The sequence below is a fragment of the Vidua chalybeata genome, chromosome 2 (genome assembly GCF_026979565.1).
Source record: "Vidua chalybeata isolate OUT-0048 chromosome 2, bVidCha1 merged haplotype, whole genome shotgun sequence".
Classification (NCBI taxonomy): Eukaryota; Metazoa; Chordata; class Aves; order Passeriformes; family Viduidae; genus Vidua; species Vidua chalybeata.
In genome coordinates, this window is record NC_071531.1 from 15,148,194 (window position 1) to 15,170,490 (window position 22,297).

The following is a 22,297-nucleotide window of genomic DNA, read 5'->3' on the forward strand; positions in this document are numbered from 1 at the left end:
GGTACATGGAGATTCTACTTGATTAAGGATAGTAGAACTTCTTAAGATTTATTGAAACTTATGTGAATATTTCTGCCTTGGCAAATCCATGCAGAATTCCAGTGCTCTCTTCACTCTTGTAGGGAAACTTGTAAAAAGGCAGATGGGGCAAGAAAGGATGATTGCTTAGGACCACTTCTTATTGCTTTAGACTTCGGATCTTTGGGTTGATGTGAACCTGTTCTATGTAGAGATAGCTGAACTATGTTAACAGGTTATGTACAGGGTGCTGCTCCTGAAGGACAGAATCAGGTTGGTGTTCAGTTCTTAGCAGCTAACATGGCTTCAACCCTTCCTTTTAACTAGAACGTTGTAAGAGTGTTAGAAGATCCAAATGATCTACGGTATGATATAGAAAGGAGAAGAAAAGAGAGATTGAAGAATGAAGATGAGAGAGTGTTTCATGTAGATGGTGTAACTCCAAGGTAATGAGCAAATAATCTTGTTGGCCCAAGCCTATAGTTCCCTTATGTGTTCATTTTAGGGCCCTTCCACAGTTACATTCACATTTGTGGTGATTATTTTCCACAGTTAGGCCTTATAAGTTTGACTGGGGCTGAAATCCAACTGACATACATTGCAAACTACTCCTCTCTAATAAGGTGTTACCTTGAAAGAGGTTAAACTGCAGTGGGTAAAAATGAAAAGCAAGCACAAACTGTAGCACTGAATGAGAAGAGAGGACAGAGTTAGTTTGAAAAAGTTTAAGATTTTTTAAACTCCTCAATATGCCATGTAGCAACATTCTCATGGTATTTTGCAGTTTTGTAAAAGCATTCTAGGATGAATATATTGGTTTGTTGCCCTACTGGTTTGGTAATGTGGAATATCAGCAAATAATTGGAATTTTTCTGATTGTTGGAGAATTTGAAAACTTAGATTTTTGGAATAGCATTTTACTCCCGATTTTTGGAATAGCATTTTACTCCCATGGATTCCTCCAACAGGTTTGTTAGAGGTTTTTGCCCCAAAGGTGTTTGCTAACCTCAGTCATCCTGTACCACTTTTGATGTTGTGAGGTCAGTTGATTAGAAAGAGAAACTGCTAGCTGAAATGTTGATTGATGAACTTCCAGAGTGTAGTATAACATATCCACACAGTAGCCCATAGTTTCTTGTGGAGATTGTTTTTCCAAATGTGTATATTGCCATTAGCTGCCATTATGGACTGCATTTAAAATGAACAAAGAGCAGGCACACGAAGAACAGACTTATGAAGCTATAAAAGAAATTTCTTGTATTTGACATTCTTGAAACAAAAAAAGTTAACGAGTGGAGGAAAAAATCCCTAGAATTGCTTCATTTCCCCCAGCACATTTCCCCAGTTACTGTCCTGCTTATCTTTTGTGAGAAGTGTAAATTTCCCTACTAGGTATGGCTGTCCTGGAGTTTGTTGTCAGGGGTTCCCCTGTCAGGGGAATGTGGGCTGAGGGCAGTAATGGCATGAATGATATGTAGAATTTTCTTGAGGTTGAGAGGCCTTAATAGCTCACATGAGGTATTGGCTGTTCCTCTGAGCTTATCAAGCGTGCTGCTGTTTTTTTCCTTAACTTGTTTTGCAGCTATGAAAACTGTTTCTGTATGTTTTGTAAAATACAAATTCTGAGTTCTGGTGGTTACTTTTCATGGTAAATGTTTGTTTTAGAAGTTTGTGGATACATCTGCATTAGCAATATTCTTGAAAAAAAAAAAAAAACAAACAAACCAAAAAACCCAACAGAATAACCAAAACCATAAAAACAAGCAAGCAAAAGCCCAAAGCCAGAATCAGCTGCTTGCCGAGAATGAGACTGGAGGATGCAGGTGTCTGTCTAGGGCTTCTGTGGGATCGGGGATGTCATGGGAGGGCAGGTTCTGTGCAGCTCGCACCGGCAGTTGGGTGTGAAGGGGCGCGGGCGCAGAAAGCGTTTCCACCAGCGGAGGGCAGCAGGGACCGCCGGCAGCGCTGAGCCGGGGGAGCCTGGCTGGCTCCAGAGCCGGGAGTTCTCGGGCCAGTGTCCCTGCTCCTTTGCCCTTGGTAGGAGAATACAGATTGCTATGGAATTCTGTGCGGTTTGAGCTTGGACTACGAATTTGTTGATTGTCCTAAGAAAACTAACTTATAAGCTGTCACTTTGGATTTGTGGTACAGATGTTAGAATAGGCTAGTTTAAAACACAGGGTGTTGATATGATGTGGCTTTAGATATTAATAGTTCTCACTCTCTCTCTCACACATCAGGAGCCAGCAAAGCTGCAGTCTTTCAAAGTTACAAACATCTCAAGTTGATGGTTTCCAAAAGCCTATGAGGTTCATTAAGCCACCTTTCAGGAAATTTATTGGGAGACCTCATCTGGTAAGCCTAAATCTAGAAATAGTAGCTCCTGCACTGTTGATGTATAATTCATGTTTTGTTGCATTGTCTGTGCTGAAGTAAATTTAACAATCTGTGATGTCTTGCCCTTTTAAATTTTGACTGAGGATTTTTTATCTTCTGTCTGTGCTAAACTATAAAACTACTCATAATTTCACAGTTCTAGTGCAAGAGTAGTTCCTCGGGTATTTTTTGAAGCAGAGATTAATACATCTGAACTAAAACCACTTTGATACCACTTCTTTGCTTTTCATAAAAGTTTGTGTCTAATATCACATTTCTTCCACATAATGGTGTAATTACCTGAATGATAAAATAGAAGGCCTTGTTATTGAGCACATAATCTGAGCTAATGTTAAGTAGTTTAAGAAAAAGAATACTCTCCTGCATTCTAGCTGTCAGTGGTAGGAAGGGAAGGCCTGAATCTTGTGTAGGTGTTATTGTTACTGAAACAGTGTTTCTTTTCTCTTCATTATGATAGAAGTTCTGAAAAGCACTTATTTTAAATAAAAATGAGGAGCAAATCACAGAAATAACAAGAAACACCTGAAAAATGTTCCTGAGGATGAAATGTTAAACAATGGAATATCACATCTCTTAAATATTGCATTTATGAAACCTAGTTTTGGACAATTATTCTTTAGGCTATCTTTCTGCAGTGTACTTCAATACTGAAGCAGGCAAGACAATAATATTAGGTCCAGTAGAAATAAATTTGTCTCCTGTGGAAAGTTTCTTCTAAAGAATTGTAATCAATTTCAGGTGTTTGTGCTTGTATAACCTGGGGAATTGGTGAGACCAGGAAAGCTTTTTTAATGTGTGCAGTATAATTCTAAACCACTTTTTTTTTTTTTTTTTTTTTTTTTTTTTTTTTTTTTTTTTTTTTTTTTATGGCTGCAAAAGAAGGAGAAGACTAACATAAGTTGTCATTCTTTTATTATCCTGTGGAGAGGGTTCCAGGAGCCCATGTAACTTCTGAGGTCCATCAAAAGTAACTTTATGTAGTCAGCTCTCAAATGTAGCTGCTTTGCAGATACAAAATGCCTCCTTCAGTGTAAAGGAACACAAGTTTTTAATGGTAAAAAATGTAAGTTACTCAAGACTAAGATTCAAGTCTCCCAAAGCAAATAGCAATGGCTCATTAAGTAACTGCACTGGATCTGGCTGAGCTGGAGTTCACTTTCCCATAGCAGCCCTCACAGTGCTGTGCTTTGCATTGGTGGCCAGAAAGGTGCTGGTAGCACCTCAGTGTTTGGCTGCTGCTGGGCAGGGCTCCACAGCAGCAGAGGTGCCTCTTCCACTTTCCACCCCACACCCTGAAGGCTGGGTGTGGGCAAGGTCTTGAGAGGGGACATAGGCAGGACAGCTGATCCAAACTGACCATATGACCTCATCTGCTCAGCCAAGAGAAAGGAAATAATAATAATAAAAGCTCAAAGGAAAGAAGAAGAGTGTGGGATGTAATTGGTTATTGTGACATTTGTCTTCTGGAGCAGCCATTGTGCGCTGAAACCTGGCTTCCTGGGAAGGGGCTGGATATCACCTGCTGGTGGGAAGTAGAGAAGAAATCTTATGTTTTCCTTTGCTTTTATGAGCAGTCTTTGCTTTTGCTTTATTAAACTGCCTTTTTCTCAGCCATGCTGATGAGGTGAATGATAGAGCTGCTTAGTGGGTACCTGATATGCAGCCAAGGTCTACCCAACACAGTAATACTGTAATTACAAATAAAAAGGAGGTTGGTTTGAAAAAGACACTGAGTTATTTCTAAATGTGATGAAGATTCAGGAAGATTGCATTTTCATATTTAATAGTGAGCTGCAAACATGCAGCTTTTAGGAAGTCTTGCACTGCAGTAAGGAGTAATTCCTTTGAAACAACAGTGGGTGTGAAAGCATAGGTATTAAAAATGCAAGACATCCTAAAGAAAGAATGGCTGTTCATGGTCAGCCTTACAGAAGCTGGTTTGCAGACAAGTACAAAAATCAAAAACTCTAGTTAAATAATCAAAATACTCTATTTGTGATGTTAATATTCAGTAATTGGGTTTTGAGCTTAAACTTGAGAAAAACTTAGGCCTGAAAGGTACAATTGTGTATCTTGATTGTAAGATTTGTCCATTTAGCCTTGTACCCTACTGACAAAAGGAGGCTAGCTAGAGTGAAGTAGAAAATCAGAACAAGTATACATGTGTATTCCCCCTCCTTCCTTTTTTCTTTTTGTTTTAATCTTTTTATGTTTTCCATTGTTTTCTTTTGAAGCCTCTGGTTTAAGAAGTTCTTAAAAAGTGGTTTGCTGTACCTTTGCATCAAGTAGTTCCAATGTTAATATTTCTGTGAATATACTTTAGTCTTAAGGAAGGTGGGGATGGGGAGGGCTGTATCCAGAGTTAATTAAGGCAAGTTTTATTTTAATTCCTAGAGATTTATTTTGAACTATAATGGGAAATTTTTCTATTTTTTTTTCATCTTGCTGGATTCCCAGCTTAAAGGAAGAGTGTACTTCAGCTAAGAGCTTCCTGATTTAATTGTCTTGTATGTAGAAAGTTAATTTGATTTTGTGGAGAGTCTTTATTTTCTTAGAATAAGAAGGGAACTGGGAAGTTCCTAGCTTTTTCTTGGAAAAGCCATTTTGATCTCACTTCATAAAATTTTTCTTCTTCTCTTTTTGTTCTCCGAATCCTTTCTTGTCAAGGCATTGTAAGAAGCTGAATAGTTGACTTGTAGGCAATAACATAGTCTAAAAAAAAAAGAAAGCTAACTTAAATCCTAGTTAAAAGTTATCTTGGATTCTAACATAATTCCATTATATTCATAGCCCCCTCTCTCCCCTCACCATTATTAACAGTTTTACCAGAAAGGTTTGGTAGTTTGTGAGAGGACAGAAATTCTGGGAACAGCAAAGCATGCATTTGCATTTATTATTAAAGGTTAGTATATATTAAATAATTCAGGAGAGTTATCTTTTTAGGTTCTTTTTAAAATGTATTTCAAGCTGATAAAATTTCCTTAATGAAAACAGAGTTCAACAGCATTGGAATGCTTCTGTGATTATTCAAGAATGGACCATAAACGAACAAATTCATTTAATTGCTTCGAGTTCATTAACATGTTCGTTCTGTCTGCATAGAGGACTTCAATGTCGTAGGTGCAAGTATATGCCAATGCTCTGTAAATATTGGTAGTCATATGCAATGGTGGATGAGAATGACATCCTCTAGAAGTAGCTGTCTTAGGGAAAGTTGGAAAAGAGCCAAAATGTGCAGGTAGGTCAGTGGCTGAGGGAGTGCTCTGTTTTAGGCAGCCACAGCTGTTTGATTGGAGCTGTTCAGTGTGTTTACACTACAATTTCAATACTAGTTGTCTGTGTGACTTACTTTTGAAATTGTGCTTGTGTGGCAGGCAGTTCTCAAATGCTCCCTTGAAATAAGGAGTTAAAAGTAGCATTTTCTAAGGACCTCAATGTGCTACACCTAGTTTGCTTGCTGTGGAGGTGTGTCTGTGCTACACTTGAGGGGGTGATGGCCATGTGCTAGCCAGGAGGTCCGGAGAACCAATCCTGTTGCCCTTGTTCCTGATGCAAGCCCTGACTGCTGTAGCAGCCTCTCTGCTCTACTTGATACATGCAAGTCGAGGCTCTACTTGATACATGCAAGTTCTGGGAGGGGAGGGGAGGGAGGGATGGAGAACCTTAGCTGTGTTGTCAGCTGCTTAGATCTCTCCAAGAGGATGACATTCCAGGAGGATGGTCTGTATCATCTTTAGCTTCTGTGGGCTCTGCTGCCCCTTCAGCCAGCCTGGACTGCAGGCCCAATGCTCCTGTTACTCCTGTTCCTTCAAAGAGTGTCATTGTGTCAAACACTACAAGACTGAATGTGTCGCAATATTTGTTACTATAACCTGAACAATTTATATTTTTTTCTTGAATAATTTAATAACGTGAAGCTATAACTCTTTTCCTACTAGAATTCTTACTATGCTTCAAAATCAAGTGACACTTACCCCCACAGATGTATTAGAGGACACCTTGAAAATGCAGGACCCCTCAGAAGGCACTTTAAGGTACAGATCAGCTTTTATAAGATGTTTGTTATATAAAATGGTGGTTGAACCTGTTGAATTTTGTAACAGGAGACACACTTTTGAAGGTATTAAATGCCATGAAAAATAGTGTTATCAAAGCCTAATTGTTTCTGTTGGAATAATGGGAGGTTTAGCTTTTAGTAGGTGAGAGGGCTGGCAGTGGATTGAGCAGGGTTATCCAGTGTTGTATGCAGGCAGTTGAAATAAATAGGTTACTGCAGAGTCAGGAATAAGAAATGCAGGAATTGCACAATGACTAGAAAACTCATCTATCCAAAACCCAAGCTGCTGAGCTTTTTTCCTTCACGTGACAGAAGCCTGAGCTTTTTCTAAAGACTGGAAGACATGAGTTGTGTTACTTTCAAAACTGTATTACTCTTATTTCATTAACCCATTCATGTAGGGATTTCTGGGGAAATAATGTCTTGTGAATACCCTGTGTACTGGTAGCTATGCATTAAAAAATAATTGGAAGAAGTGAGGTTTTATTCTTGGGGCCTCAAGAGGGTAAAGAGATGGGCAACTCTGCTTCTTTTTCAGGTAGAGCAGTGGCCAACTAATGCCTTTTAATTGTAAAATGTATCCTGGGTTCAGCAGAAAAACAAAACATTTCCTTTTCTGCTGACAGTGGCATGCTCTGCGTGAGTCCAGTTAGAGTTGTTGATGTGAGCAAAGTATAAATCAAATCTAAAAGAACTTATACTAATTTTCTACCTTGAAATTGTCCCTACGTTTTTAACATGCATTCTTAAGAGTAAAGTAATACGCAGAATAGATAGTCACCTTTTCTGTTTTGTAGATAGTGAAGTACAGTTTTAATGGCTAATTAGCAGTCATTTTTGGATTAAACTTTGAAAGGTGGGGAAGTATAGATGTGGGTTGTGGGTTTTTTCCCCCCCTTCTTCCCCCCGCCACCCTCACCCCAAACATAACAGCTGTTGGATAAAAAGACTTTCTCCAATTTAGGTGTGCTTTGCCAGCCAACTGTAGATAGCTAAGCTAGCACCAACAAAACCTGCTGTCTTTATTCTGCTGGAGAAAGTATTTTTCCAAGGTACAAAGTTCAGAGTGTTCAAAGCCTGATACAACTATTTCAACACCTAAAAAGATCGTAGCTTGTTATTCTGTATCCTCTCTGTATTGTCAGCCTCCAGGTGATGGAGGGATCTAGCACTGGCTGCTGGATCCCTGGGGCAGTGTTGGTGGTTGATGCTCCTTTCATTTACATCATTCTGCCGTTCTGCTGATTCTACAAGCAGGAAAGCGTCCATTTAAGTTGACACCTCACGTATATATGAATATTGCAGTACCCAGTGATCTGTCCCATGATGCTTTAATATTTATAGGGAAAATGGCATATGCACTTGTATTGCAGTTTGCTTATGTGTATAGCACTTTTATCATTGCCATGGAAACAGTGATGTTGATTTGACTTAATTTCTTTAAATTTTTATGTTTCAATTCCTTTTGCACAACAGAGTTTTCTTGCTGTGCTGATGGTGAAATAGAAGTGACTTGACTATCTTCTACACTCAGGACTTTGTTGGCTAATTATTTAAAAGAACAACAACATACAAAGAAACAAAAACCTCACAAAAACCCCCATATAGAATTCCATTCTCTGTCTTCCTCTCTCCCCACCTCCCAGAAAAATCGAGCCCCACACAATTTTTTCTTGATACATAAAATAGGGGCATTTAAATTAAATAAGCAAAAAATAACTACTCAAGAGTATTTAAAAAAAAAAACATATGGTCTGCACTATGTTAGACTTTTTGGGAAAAGAAAAAACTGCTGTTCTAAAATACTTTATAACCGATCTGGGGAAGTCTTAAAAAATTTAAAAGGTCTTTTTTGTAATGACCCTTTATCATGAATCACTAAGTCAGCCTTTAAGCAAGTAAATGCAAACTGATCTTTAAAACTAAACTGTATTTACTGCTTAAAAAAAGTTCAATGTATTATTGGCTGTGGTGGGTTCACCCCTGCCAGCAGTATAGCACCACACAGCTATACAGCTGCTGCCACCCTCCACTCAGCTCCCTTCCTCTCCCAGGAGGATGGGATGGAAAATATGGAGAGCAAAAGTGAGAGAACTCATGAGTTGAGATGAAGACAGTTTTAAGTAGTGAAGAAAAAAGTGATGCAAAGGCAGTCACTCACCATCTGTCTCAAGGTGACTGATGCCCAGCTGGTCCCCAAGCAATGGCTACCTGCTCCAAAACCCCCTTCCCTCAATTTCTATTGCATAGGGGATCATATGGTGTATAACATCCCTGTGCTCAGCTTGGGCCACCTGTCATGGCTGTGTCCCCTCCCAGCTTCTTGCCCACCCTGGTTCTTGCTAAGCAGCAGAGTAAGGAAAGAGGAGAAAGCGTTGCTGCTGTGCAGGTACTGCTGGGCAATAGCCAAAACTGGTGTGTTACCAGTGCAATTTTAGTCACAAATCCAAAACTCAGCACCATGCATGCTGCTGTGAAGAAAATTAACTCCATCCCTTCCACACTCAGTGCAGCCATATAGATTTGCTCATATACCCTTATTTTAGAGCTTCAAGCTCCTAGGGATTGTCACTAGCCTTATTTATAAAACAGTCCTAATGTAAACCTGGATGTCACTTCAGCAGACTCTTTTCTTATTTCCAGACCAGAAGTTAATGATGTTTTCCCGCATACTTTAGATTATCTTGTTTTGCTATAAGCTGTGTGTGACTGAGGTGCCTATTTGCCAAATGCATGTATAATCTGTTAGCTTTGTCTACAGCTGATGCTGTTCTACATTACTATTACTGCTGTGTCCTTCCCTCCCCGCTTACACAACATGTAGATGCTTGAGTTGAAATGTCTAACCTGTTTCTAAGGCAATTTTCAATACCTTGAACCTTTTGCCCATCCTTTGCTTGTTCTAGTCCTTTGTTTATTGTCATACAATTGCAGTGGCAGACCACCAAGGCCTCATTTCTAGTCACTGAAGTCAAGGGAACCATAGCAGGAGTGGGGAAATGGGAACTTCTAATGCTGTGTTCAGGGCATTAATCCAGCATTAAAAGTGCCCTTCACTTTTCCCTGTGACAGGCATATACCCATGTAATACAACCTAGTGCAAGGAAGTTCTTTGTGCCTGCACTTTGATACTCTCCAGGAAAGTGGTGGGCATTGAATGGGCTCTTGCAAGTGTCCTCCATCAGAGTAACCCTGGGGGAATGATGGGGCCAGATTCTCACTTGTCTCCTGCAAAGTAGTTGGGTAAAATTATTTGTGAAATAACAGAACTTCTGCATTTGCATAAAGAAACAACTGTTCTGTACAGTTCTTTCTTTATTGTTCACCAGCCACACAGTGGAAAACACAGTGGAAAAAGTGGTACTAAAGTTATTGCAACCTCAGAGCATGTGATTTTTTTTTAATGTGATCCTTACTCTGTCAAAAGGAGACATTTCACCAAAGAAGTTTTGTTATGCTCAGAAGGGCTATTTCTGTGACATATTTTGTTTTTTTTTTTCCTACCCTTCAAAGGTGTTTGTAAAAGATGAGAAGAATTTATATGGCCAGAATGTTTTCACTGGTTTTAGATGAAAACCCATTGTTTAAATTTGGAGTGACTGTTGGAAAACTTAAAATGACAGTGTTGGAAAACTATGGAAAATTATGACAAATAAGGTTTTTATTACTCTAAAGATTTTTACTGCCTATTTTATTGGAGATCTGAGTGCCTAGGAATGAAAATATTTTTCAAACTTTAGCTGCTGTGATCAGTGTTAATCTTGCTGTATCCTTTCTGTTTTTATAATGCCTTTCACCTTTAAGTCTTCTGATACCTCTGTGGCCTCTGCTCCTAGTCCCACACTAGGTTGGTTTGCAGTTTTCCACTGTGGAGGTATCAAAGGTATAGAAAATGCCTGTGTGTTCAGACTGTCAGACATTAAAGCTCTAGGGAAAACATGTACTGACTTGTGTTACTGTGACACTTTAGACTCCATGTGTGCCTGCTGCAGGCTTGGCATCATTGAATTTGGTAGTGGCAGTGAAGTGTTGTCTGAAAGTTTTTTGTTGATGTAGTATGCCTCATTAATGGTCGAAAAAAATGTTAAAATGTTGTACAATACATTTATTTTTTTCTACAAGGAAAATAATTTCAGATGTTTTAAGCAGCAAATGCAATACATCAGTTCTTTGAGCCTTGTGGTCTGAGGAATAATACACGGACATAAAGGAAGAGGGTCTGCACTTACAAATGCATGCTTCTGTCATTGCGTACTGGAAGTTTTACATCTGTATAGCTGCAAATACCAACTTTTGAGTTTTGGTGCCCTCATTTTGCACACTTTTTTTTTCCTTTCCCCACCCTTACAGAGCAACTTTGCAGATGGCCGTTTGCAATCCCATTATAAATCAGGCTTAGTGCAGAAGGGTTTATATATTCAGGCTAAGTACCAGCGGTTACGTTCTGTTGGTGTAAGGGGATTTGCCACTAATAAATTCAGAGATGGATTTTTGAGGAAAGAAAAGGTAAGTTGGATTAATTTATTTTTCACTAACCCAGTTGTAAAATATGCATATTTATAAGATCCATTTCGATTTTTAAATCTCCATGGAATGACTTGGATGGGATTTTCCAGGATATTGGCTCTTTGTACTTGACTGTGCACTCCTGTTTCCTCCCTGTTTATTCTGTGGAAACTTGCTGAAACTTGCTTTGTGTAACTGCAAATCAAAGCTGCCCTCTGAAATTCTGTGGTTGCTTCTGTTTCAGTATTTTTTCCTCGAACTCAGCTGATCTCTCTTCCTACTGACAGGACCAGAAATTGTCCCTTTGTGGAACAAAATATTCTGTCCTGTTTAATCTAAGAGAAGGATATTAATAATTTTTAATACATCTGTGTGCTTCTCTTTTTTGTTATGTTACCATAATTATGTGCTTTAAAGTATTTACTGGGTTACTACTCTGAACATAACTTCCTGCACAATATAATGTCATGTGTAAAATGGTTTGATAAGCTTAAACTTTGACTTGCAGAGTGTATGGGCCAAAAATAATCTTGAACTGCAGAAGAATTTTTAAACCATAGAAAATGTTGCAGCTTTTGTGAGAATCAGTAGTTAAAATGTACTAAATCCTTTATTAGAATTGATCAAAGTAGTATGAAGTTACTTGTGACATCAGGGAATTGGATTATATGACCTACACAGCCCCTTGCAGTTCTGTGCTCTGAGTTTTTGTTTTGTAATTCTGTGTCCATCCAGCTCCAAGTAAATACACGTGAATAAATAAGCATTTGTAGTTGGATTAGAGTTTAGCTCTTGGAGCACAGAAGCGCCTTAAAGCACAAGTTCTTACGGCTGTTTGCAAAATTCCTCAAGTGTACAGCCCAGTGGGCAAAAGGAAAACCCCCCAAAACCCCTTAAGGAAACACACCCCTTAAGAAAACAAACCAAAACAAAAAAACCCCAAACAAACTATCAAAAAAACCCCAACCATCAGAAGACCTAGCACTTGAAACAAGGTAAAGAGATCACTTACTACTGAAGTATTTGGGCAAACATCTCTTATATATTCTCTTCTTTGAGAAGAGAAGCATTATCTTTGAAGGCTAAATTGAATTGGAATTAGTGGGAAATAGGAGAAAGATATCCCCCCCAATTATGACCTTATAAAATATGTATAGCAATGTTACAATTTTGTTGTAGTGAGGTATTCCTAATAATTTCCAGTGTTCTTCTGTAATTGGCTGTTAAGATTCTTGTCTGGAACCTATAAAGCATACTTAAAACATTCTGGCTACTAGATATTATTATTTGAATCAGAGAATCGTCAGTGACTACTGAATTCTTTTTTACACCTGATGAATTTGAGTGTGTCTGAGTTAAAGTAAAATAAATCCTGAAGAATAAGTATGACAACCATTGTCTTAACAGCATACTGTTTGCTGGTTGGCTATTTCCTAAAAACCAAAGCTGTTCCTGAAATTGTAGCATTTTGACTATTGTAATGATAAAACTTGTCGAGATCTGTTGAATAGGTCTGAACATCTCTATTTCACTTTATTTCATTTGAAGTAATAATGCTGTGTATGTTTTAAGGTACAGTCTTTGTAATTGTGCTGTTTGAGTCCGTAATTGAAAGAATCTTGCATTTTACATACAGAACTTAGGAAGGTTTGGAGGGTTTTTCTGGTGTTACAACTGACAGTAATGATTTTTTTTCCTCTGTGTAGGGAAATCTAAATATTGCAACAGAAACCTGAACTGAGCTGAGATTCTGAAGTTGAAACAGATATCACAGCAAAGGGAGCATCTGTTCAGTTTTTGACAACTTTCTCAAGACTTAAAAAAGGATAAAGGAACTAATGCTGTAACTTTCTTGATTAAAAATAACTTTATTTTGAATGCTGCAGAACTTTTTTACAATTTTAATAATTGCTTTTAAAGTACAGTATTCAATTGAAACATCATATTATGTACCTTTAGTTCTGTTTGCATACCTGTCTCAAGTAAGGAAGTCATTGAAGGGAGTCTTATTTATTGAATACTTCTCTAAGTATGATGTTACAGATGGAACTTGAGCTGTTCTACCCAGAGGTTTATATGTTGAAAGTTTATTGCTAATGTAATAATAAAAAGGAAAAAAAAAGTGCCTGAATTGTTTGGTAATAGCACATTAGCTCAGGATTTTCCAGTTAATGACCTTTTAGGTTGTGCAATAGATTTTACACCTCTGTTCAGTCATTTCCATAAAACAGTATTTTGTATTACTTTGGATTAATAATACACTTGGATTTCTGATGTGTATATACATTTGTAAATTGTCAGAATGTCGGGACAACTTTCAGCATTTGATGAAAATTAATGGTAACAGGCAGTGATGTAAAGTACTGTAGCAGTAGCTTATAACTGCACTGAAAGCATGCTTGGGTTTGTTAGAAGATTAGTTGGTCTGTATTCAAGATTATTCTGTCTCATTATATTTTGGTGTATGAGATTCTTGACCAAGCCACATGTTCTCTAATCTTTTTCATCATAAATGATTTGGTGATTTTGTGAATTCTAAAATTGGAGCCTGAAGTACTAAATAACAAGAAAAACAAAAAAAGTAATTTTCTGAAAGCATGTCTTCTAACAAAGAAATTGCTCATAATTGAAACTGCTTTAAATGCAGATAGCCGATGATTTTGTTTGGAATGATTCTCTGAAGTTTACCATACTGCAGTATTGTTAGGCTGTGTGCAAAACTCAAATAGCCACACCTGTTTCATAAGAAGCTATAAACAGTATTGTGTTTATTTCCTGTTTATAGCCTTTGCCTTAATTCATTATCTGTAGTAGGGTTGTGTGTATGTATTGCAGATTTATTCGGACTTCTTATTGACACTAAATTAAAGATGCATAGCATGTAGTCTTAAGAAATGTTCTTTTTCAAGAAAAATGTTAATTCACAATATCCTCAATACATGCAGGCAGATGTATTTCCATATGGAATGCAGGCTAGTCTCTGTTGTGGCTGGTAGACCAGAATTCCAATTCTGGGTTAGAGGTATGTTCACAGAAAAGGAGATTTGGTTTTTTGGGTGGAAAGCCAGGATGTGATTTCTGCATGCTTTTTTGTAATGTTTTTTTCCACAATGCCTTCAGTAGAGAGAGTGTTTGAAAATGTAATTATGGTTCAGAACAGCTACAATTACTGTGACTTGAGCTCTTCAGTTTCATGGGTGTTCTGCTTAGCGTTCATAGGGAATAAGGCATGGTCATTCAATGATAAGAGATGGTTTGTTTCTAAAACACAGGTTTTCCATTTAAATATCAATCATTAATAATTTAACTGGTTTTTTCAGTAACTTTAACATGCAAAGACAAAATGGGAATTGGAAGGAAAGGAACTCCCTGTACATATAGAGGCAGGCAACCTTCTGCAGATAAGAAAGTGGTTTTTTACTTAATGCTGTCAGTGATTAATCTGGCAGAGTCATCCTGTGTAGATTTACTGGGAGATAAAAATAAGGAACTCAAACAACAGGTTAAATGAGTCATCCTAAAGCAAATGTGGAGTAGCTGCAGTTCTGATCAGGCTGTTGGCAGGGGAGCGCAGCACATGCCCTGCCAGGAGGGGCAGATTTACCCTGAAGCCAACAAGTCCTTCACACTGCTCTGAATGTGCACTGTAAAAGATGTGAGAAATGAAACCATATATGATACAGTACAAACTACTGAGGCTGTGTTGTCTTATTCAACAGGATACTACTGTGTCTGTAAGTTTCCTGCAGTGTTCTTATTAAATTCTGGAAGAGAACTCTTTGTTGAGTAAATGGGAATACATGAAGAAACTTCTGACATGGTAGTTTTGTTAACACTGTTTGGAAGTAATGCTGGAGTATTCAGACTTCAGTCAGTTAATGCTGCTTTAACCAGGTTTCAACATGTGACTGACTCCTGATTTTGTGCTTTATTTTATCTATGCATGATTAGATATCTCTAATTTGTTTTGTCCTTTACAGTTTAGCTTTGTGTTTATTTCTACAACAGTATTGCAAAGAAGTTTGTGGGGTTTTTGACTTTTTTGCTGACTTTGGTTCCCACCCCAACCCATGGTCGTAAGATGAATGTCATATGAAATGTAGTCACTGTTTCAGTTGGTTTATCTTTTGTATGATCCCATTTACTCAAATCACATTCTTTACCGATAATTTTACTTAAATAATTTTGGATTCTGTCATGATAAACCTCTTGTATTCTAAAAAATGCACACAGAAATAATTAATTTTATAGAAATTCATGGTTTAGATGCTAGAAGCATCTACTCTATGATAAGACATTGCTATGTAGATTTATCTTTGTGAATTACAGAGACTTGTGTGTATATACTCATACCAAATTGAGCTTGTTTATTGTTTCAGCACAGGAAATTCTGTTATACTGGAATACAATGTTTAGTTGAGGGCAGTGTATTGAAGTTGCTGTTTGGGTTGTGAAGGCACAAGGAAAATGGTTAAGTAGAAGAAAGGTCAATTTACTTGAATAACCTGGTGCCTTTCGGTATTGTGACTGCATTGTAGAAAACACATGTACAAAGACATAAGTATGTTGCAATCTTTCTAGTGAGAGCATGGACTGTTAACAGTTCTTGTTAAAACAACTGTTTACTTTAAATAGGTGTGTAAGCCTCTGTAGTAAAACAGTGACTCTTTCATTAGTAAAGTCTGTCACTGTTAGCATTGGAAGGGCAAATTAAAAATGTGATTGTCTTAAGAGCTTTCTAGCTTTCTGGTTTATACTTTGAAAATACAAATGTGAATTGCCTTTGTTTTGTTTAGCTTGAAATGGCTGTTAAATGCTGTCATTTTCAGTTGTTCACATGTGAAATTTTATTTTTAATTGCTATCCAAAAATGTAATGGATTTAATATGACTAGAGTCTTCCTTTTAAGTGTCTGAAATACTAAGTTGCTATGCTGTTAGCATTTATATAGCTGATCCATTTAAGTTCTGCATAAATTTATTAGAATACTTCTTTTAAATTTTTGATGATTGAGTTCACAAGGTTACCAAAATTCTGGGGACAGTAAGAAGCAACACATTGCAAGATTTCTAAGCCTGCCTTAACTAATAATTACATGTTTGAAATCATTTTACCTGATGGAGGTAGATGGTCTTGAGACCTGAACATAGCTGTCTCAACTCAGGTAACTAATAGCAGAGGATAGGAGTAAGTCCAGCTGATCAATCACCTGCTGCATGTTTACCTGCTCCCATCTTCCCTAAGGCCCCAGGCTGAAATGCTGAGTTTTATTTAGATGAACTTAGTTGCTTAAAAACTGAACCAAACCCCAAGATTACGCTTTTGTGGCATTAAAGGCAAAGTTCTCAAAACTTGCTTGTTATGCATCAGAAAGTCATTTTCTGTCATGTCTGTGAAATGGAAAATGAGAGTCGCTTGAAGAAGGTGATAAAAGTTCATAACTAAGAGAGACTGATTTCTCAGTATTCATCTTAGAAGACTGTAAATAGAGGGATTTCTTAAATTTCCTTTTCCTTGCTTTCCTAAAGGAAGGCTTTTCCCATACTGTGTTGAAACCTACTTCTTGCCTTTCTTTAAGCATCTGAACAGCAATCTACAAATTTCTTTATGGGAGAGCCCTCTAAAAGACCGACTTCAGACTTGCATCCAGACCTGCATCCTTGCATCATTTCAGAATGAATCTGAAAAAATGATGTTTCTGCATGTAACTCTGACTCTTGACAGACTTCATTCCATTGCTGCAGAATTTGAAGATAAGAAGTTCTTCAGCCTCCTTACGAAGGAAAGAAAGAATAAAAGCCATTTCAAGATCATTGAAAGCCTCCTTGTGACACTTGATTCCCTAACACTTAAGGATAGCCATGAACATTTAAGTGTGTTCTGTTTTGAGCTTTGTGAACATTATTTTTTCAGTGTCAAGATCAGAGAAAATTGTTGTCATAACACCTTTCCCTTCCTCCCATGCCTGGTGGTTTTTTGTTGGAGGGATTTTGAGTAGGTATTTAGACACATGGTTTAATAGTGTGCCACTTTTAGTGCAGTTTTCTTCTGTTCACTGTTCATTGCTCTGAATTTTGTCTAAGTAGTCTGAATCTCATGTTGTCTTTTTAATATTTCATTTTCTGTAAATAATGTAGTAGATGGCTTTCATTTTGTGACTGGCTTCTCACATCATTAGTATTGAGGGGAGGAGGCAGTGGAAACAGTTGTTGTTCGAGTATGTTCTTCAAGGAATAAAAAATTGTTTTGTTTTAAGAATAGCAGGAATTTTTTACTCCCAGTTGAATGAGGGGAACTAATGTCCACTTCTAAGGAATAGATTGTTGATGTTATTTATACTGTAGTTTTTCAAGGACTGTCTGATGTGTCTATGGGTACATATGTGTGCACATGGAAACACACAGTTAGAGAAGCCTTTAATTATTTGTAAGTGTGGATAAGAAATGACATTTTTAAACTACTGAAGCTGGAGTTAAATGCAAATGCATTTTAAGTCTGTAGTCTTTGAGTCCACAACGGTGCTTTTGACAATGTTACTCCATATCGAAAAGCCTCGTTCATAAGGATATATAGTAAGATGTAGGTATGTTTATATGTATGTTTAACATAGTTTATATAAAATAAATGTAAATTTTGTTTCTACAGACAATAAATGTTTTCATGAAATTTTTACTTATAAATAATTCAGTTATTTGATTCAGTAGTTGTTAATTAACAGGCTGGTTTTGCTTACTGTTTCATTAATAGTCAAGGTGCTCATGCTGTAAAATGTTACCTATACTTTATCTTTAATACCAGCTTTTTTTTTTTTTTTTTTTTTTTTTTTTTTTTTTTTAATCTGCATTTCTCCTCTGCTGCTCTTGTAGGTTTTTTCCCAAGGGTATTTACCTGTGGGAAGACGTGCCTGTGCAGAAGCCTCCCCACCCTCCTTCCATGCCTTTCTGTCCAGGCATGTTGCTGATACGTGCACACTGTTACTGTTGCAGGGGTTTCGCATCTTCCTGCAGTACGAACGATCCGCACTCCTGTGCGACGCTGCTCTTTTTAGTGAAGCATCAACACTACCCCAAAGGCACTCTTCATCTGCCCTATTTGTCTTTTCTTCCTCCCCTGCTCCTCAACCCAAACCTGTAGCGGTGTGTGCGGGGAAGGCGGGCCAGGCAGAGATGAGGGTCGCCTGCGGCGCCGCCGGTGCATTTCCCAGTCGCTCTGAAAGCAGAGCCCCGGGGGCAGGGCAGGGCCGGGCACGGCTGCCTGGGTCCGTGCGCGGACGGGGCAGGTGCGGGGCAGGAATGCGCGGTTAGGTGCGTGTCCCGCCGCCCGGGAGCGCTCTCCATCCTCCCCCAGCGCCCAGCGAGGACGCGCCCCGTCCCCTCCCTGTGCCTGAGGAGTCTTGCCCCGACAGGGAGGGAGCCACCCCGCTCCCCGCCGAGGCTCCGCTCTCCGCCGACCCTGCCCCCGCCGGGACCGCGGCGCGGCTCCGCTTCCTGCCGCCCTCCCCGCCCTCCTCTCCCACCGGCCCGAGGCGGCGCAGCGGCTCTGGCGCAGTCTCGCGACACTTCCCGCAGCGCGGAGCCGGAGCCGCCGCTCGCCCCGGCAGCAGCAGCGGCAGCCGAGGCGGTCGCTGCCCGCGCTTGGGAGCCCGAGCCGGTCCCGCCCCGCGCCCCGCCGCGCTCACCGCCCGCCCCTCCCGCGGCTCGGCGGCACAGGCTCCTCCAGGCGCTTTCGCCCTGGGCTGCTTTTCCCGGCGGCAGCGGGGACCCAGGTGACTGCAGGAGCTGAAGGCTGAGCCCCTTCTCTCGCCTGATTTCTGTATATTTCCTTTTTCTCACACACGCCGAGGGAGCCGCGGCGCAGGACGCAGGATGCAGCCCGGCTGCGGCGAGTGCTGAGCGCGGTGGCCGCCGGAGGAGGGAGCGGCTCTGTCAGCGCCTCCGCTCCGCGCGGCGGCGGCTCGGGCGGTCCCTCGCCCCCTTCCTTCGCCGTGGCCACCCGCCCCAAACTTTCAGCCTGTTGTCGCTGCCAGGCGAAGCCCAGCTCGACATAAATGGGTGAGTTCAGGCCGCCGAGGTGGCGGTGCTGGGGGCCAGCTGGGGCTCCCGGCTAGCCGGTGGGGTGCATGTGCCGCTGAGGCGGCGGGAGGGAGGTGGCCGCCACCGGCCTCCGCTCCTCCGCCTCACGGCTTTTAACTTGTCCTCCCCTCCCCCGGCCGAAGCAATAATTGTTTTCATGTGACAGGCGGAGAGGTCGGTGTTGGCGGCGGCGGAGCGACGGGGGGGTGCCCCTCGGGGCTGCCGCTGTGGGTGCTCCCGAGCGGGGCTGACACGGGTACGAACCCTCCCGTGCATCGGCTCCCCGGCCTCGCCGCCTTCCCGCCGGGCACGGCCCTCCCCGGGCACTCTGGGGTGTGGTGGCACCGGGCCGGCCGGGCGGAGAGAAGAGACAGCTCCGCGCCGGGCGCGCAGGTTGCGCTCCGAGGGCTGCGGGGACGGATGCACTGCCCTCACTGCCCCGCGCCGCCCCTCACTGCCCCGCCGGGCGGGGGCGGCCGCCGGGGCCGCTGCGCGGGGTCGCTGGAGCCGCGGCTGCCGCTGCCCGTGAGGTGTCACCCGCGGACTTCGGGAAGAGGCTGCGCCTGGATGCCCAGCCCGGGCTGGGCAGCGCCCGTTACCTGTGCAGGAGGGAGGATGGGATGAATTGTCCCATTATGCGGGCGAGGCGGCGGCAGCGGCGGTGCCAGGCGCGGGCTGAGCGATGCGCGCGGGGCGTCGCTGGAGTGCGGCTGCCCGCGGCTCGCTCTGCCCAGCGCGGTGCCCGGCAGAAAATGACGGGAACAAAAGAAGCGGCAGCTGTCGGTGGGCAGCCTTGGTGCGCAAGCCGGCCGGCGTCTGGAGACAGCAGCGAACGGTGCTCCGAAACAGCGGCTTTTGGATGTCCCAAGGCCCTCCGCTGCCCGCTTCGCTCACGGCGGCGGAAATGCGGTCGGACTGTGGGGGAACCTAAGAGCAGCATCACCGAAACAACTGAATATAATGCGTGATGTGGGAGGACATTTTACACAATTTCACCTGTTGTAATACAGTGACGTTGGGAATATAGTAGGAAATAAATCGTCCCTTTGTTCTTTGAGAGATTAGTTTGCGGGGTGCTATGGGAGCGAGGCACAGCTGCTTTACCTGTATATTACCAGATTAAGCACAAGCTTTATGCTATCGACTTCCAGTTAGCTCTCCCGTTCGCGCTGAGATGGGTTCATCCCTGTGCAGCTCGCTCGGCCCTATTGATCCGGCTGAGCTCCGCCGCTGCTGACGGCAGGCCGGCATCCCCGGCTGCCACAGTTAATTGGGGGCATTGCAGGAGTTCTGGTAGGGTTGGTTTGCCGGATCACTGACACAGCTCTCAACTTCTGTCTTCTGTCACAACCGATAAGATTTTAAACATAGTGTTGCATTGAGAGGTAGGGTTTGTAACTGCTGAATGGAGCAGAATCTGTAGTCAGTAGGGCATGTCATAGGATATAGTTTTTAAAATTTTTTTTTGTTTCTTATCTTCTTCCAATGTATTTATTTCTTACTAACTTTGTATTGTAATACAATAAGGCTTTTCTGATTTCAATTTACTCCACAGTCCAATTATTAGACTTCATGGTTGAAAAGAATAACCAAGAACCAACAAAGTAATTTGCATTGATAGAGCTCTAGGAAGGTTTTTAATACAGTAACTTGGTAGTAAAGGCCATCTTTTTTCTTTTTACCCACCCATCCCTCTCCTGGGCAGTGATCCTACACATCTGGCTTCTTTAAAGCTCATTTGGATGATGACTTTCCCAAATCATCATGATTCAGTCATACTTTGCTTTGCAAAATGGGAGTGGAGGGAAGGTAAATACGATTTAATTGTTGTTCATATCTTTAAATGAGTTTGCAAACAAATAGAAAAATTGTGCAAGGAGGTGAAGATATGCATAGTATGAAAGTAAAATCTTTCTAGGAGATATCAAATGAAAGCAGTTTTATTAAACACATTTTTAACATAGTTAGCATTTTTGTAAGACAACTCAGATGCAGAAGAGAATAATTATTATAGGTGATAATAATTATAATAGGTGAATTCTTTGTGTACTATACAAAGTATATACACAAAGAAGGTGTATAAACTTAGGCATAATTGTTTTTTATATTAGTTGTAAACCTTCTTATATCAACCATTTATATTTTCTCAGTGTCTCTGCAGAGTGTTTTAAGCCCAACCCTATGCATATATTGGGTGTATGTTACACATACCTGTATACCGAGATTCAGTGCTTCTTTACAACACACACCCCAAACCTTACAAGAAATACTTTGTGTAATTGATGTTTTATGAGCTCTTCTATGACATTATAGGCAGAGTGCATTAAAATTAATTAATTTGCACTTGCAATGGACTTCTCAGGAGAGTTGAGTGAAATAATGATGTTAGTTCTCTGCAACATAAAAAGGATAAGGCAAAGATCTTGAAGGTAGTCATGAACGCAGTGAAACAAGCTTGGTCCCCCTCCTTAAATGTTTGAGAAATTAAGATGTGGTGTTTTGTGGAGACTTGTGTGTGGGAGAGGGTTGTTTGTTTGTTGTTGCTTTTGAGTTTGTTTTGTTCTGTTTTTATTTTGAAACTACTTAGACTCGAGTATGGTCAGGGAACTCAGTCTCAACTGCAAGAGCATGTGGTGTCCACATATCAGACTGTCCTCCTGAAGTTGAAGGTGCAGAAAACAAAGTAGATGTGGGGAAACCTGGTTTAAAATGTACTGCTTATCAAATTTAGAAAATGCAAGAGTAGAAGTGTGATTCTAGAGAGCAGCGTTTAACTGCCATCATCACGAAGCAGCTGTGCAGCTCCTTCTGTCAGTCAAGACACCCCTCCCAACTTCTGCACTAAATGAAGGAAAATCCCTTCTTCTGCTGTGCATTCTTTGCTCATGTTCAAAGCACAGCCAGTTTAGTGCATTAAATGAGATGTGGGTCCTGTATAATAATGTTACAATGAAGCTATGTGGCTGAAACCTTCATCACAATGCTTGAACACCATTTCATCAATATTTTTTAATCTAAATATTTTTCAAGGTATTGTTAAAACTCTGCTGTTTGGAAAGGGGAAGAGAGGAAGTGCTGCTTTTGTTTATGTGAAATCACATTGATCACCTCTGCTGCCACCGTAGTTGGGAGTTTGGATTCAGAGAGAGTCTTGTGCCCTTTGAACCAGTTAGATTACTTCCACTGGCAGACAGCTGTTGTCTGTGTGATTTTACATAACTGGTTGAGAAAGGTGCTTTGCTGTGGA

The 22,297-nt window shown here is 40.7% G+C and overlaps 2 protein-coding genes across 8 annotated transcripts in view; both read left to right on the forward strand.

Moving 5' to 3' along the window:
• BCLAF3 (BCLAF1 and THRAP3 family member 3) overlaps positions 1 to 17,650 on the forward strand; it is a 33,807-nt gene extending 16,157 nt beyond the window's left edge. For 3 of the 6 annotated variants that reach the window (XM_053935312.1, XM_053935311.1, XM_053935313.1), the window contains exons 8-12: positions 346 to 464; positions 2,259 to 2,373; positions 6,354 to 6,449; positions 10,823 to 10,978; positions 12,685 to 17,650. In XM_053935312.1, coding sequence (XP_053791287.1) covers positions 346 to 464; positions 2,259 to 2,373; positions 6,354 to 6,449; positions 10,823 to 10,978; positions 12,685 to 12,714 — 516 coding nt within the window. In that variant the 3' untranslated portion in view covers positions 12,715 to 17,650. The remainder of the gene's footprint in view (positions 1 to 345; positions 465 to 2,258; positions 2,374 to 6,353; positions 6,450 to 10,822; positions 10,979 to 12,684) is intronic. The other 3 variants (XM_053935315.1, XM_053935314.1, XM_053935316.1) reach the window with 3 other exon arrangements.
• A 1,003-nt stretch (positions 17,651 to 18,653) lies between these two features.
• SH3KBP1 (SH3 domain containing kinase binding protein 1) overlaps positions 18,654 to 22,297 on the forward strand; it is a 210,228-nt gene continuing 206,584 nt past the window's right edge. The window contains exon 1 of one of the 2 annotated variants that reach the window (XM_053935584.1): positions 18,654 to 19,029. In XM_053935584.1, coding sequence (XP_053791559.1) covers positions 19,026 to 19,029 — 4 coding nt within the window. In that variant the 5' untranslated portion in view covers positions 18,654 to 19,025. The remainder of the gene's footprint in view (positions 19,030 to 22,297) is intronic. The other variant, XM_053935585.1, reaches the window with a different exon arrangement.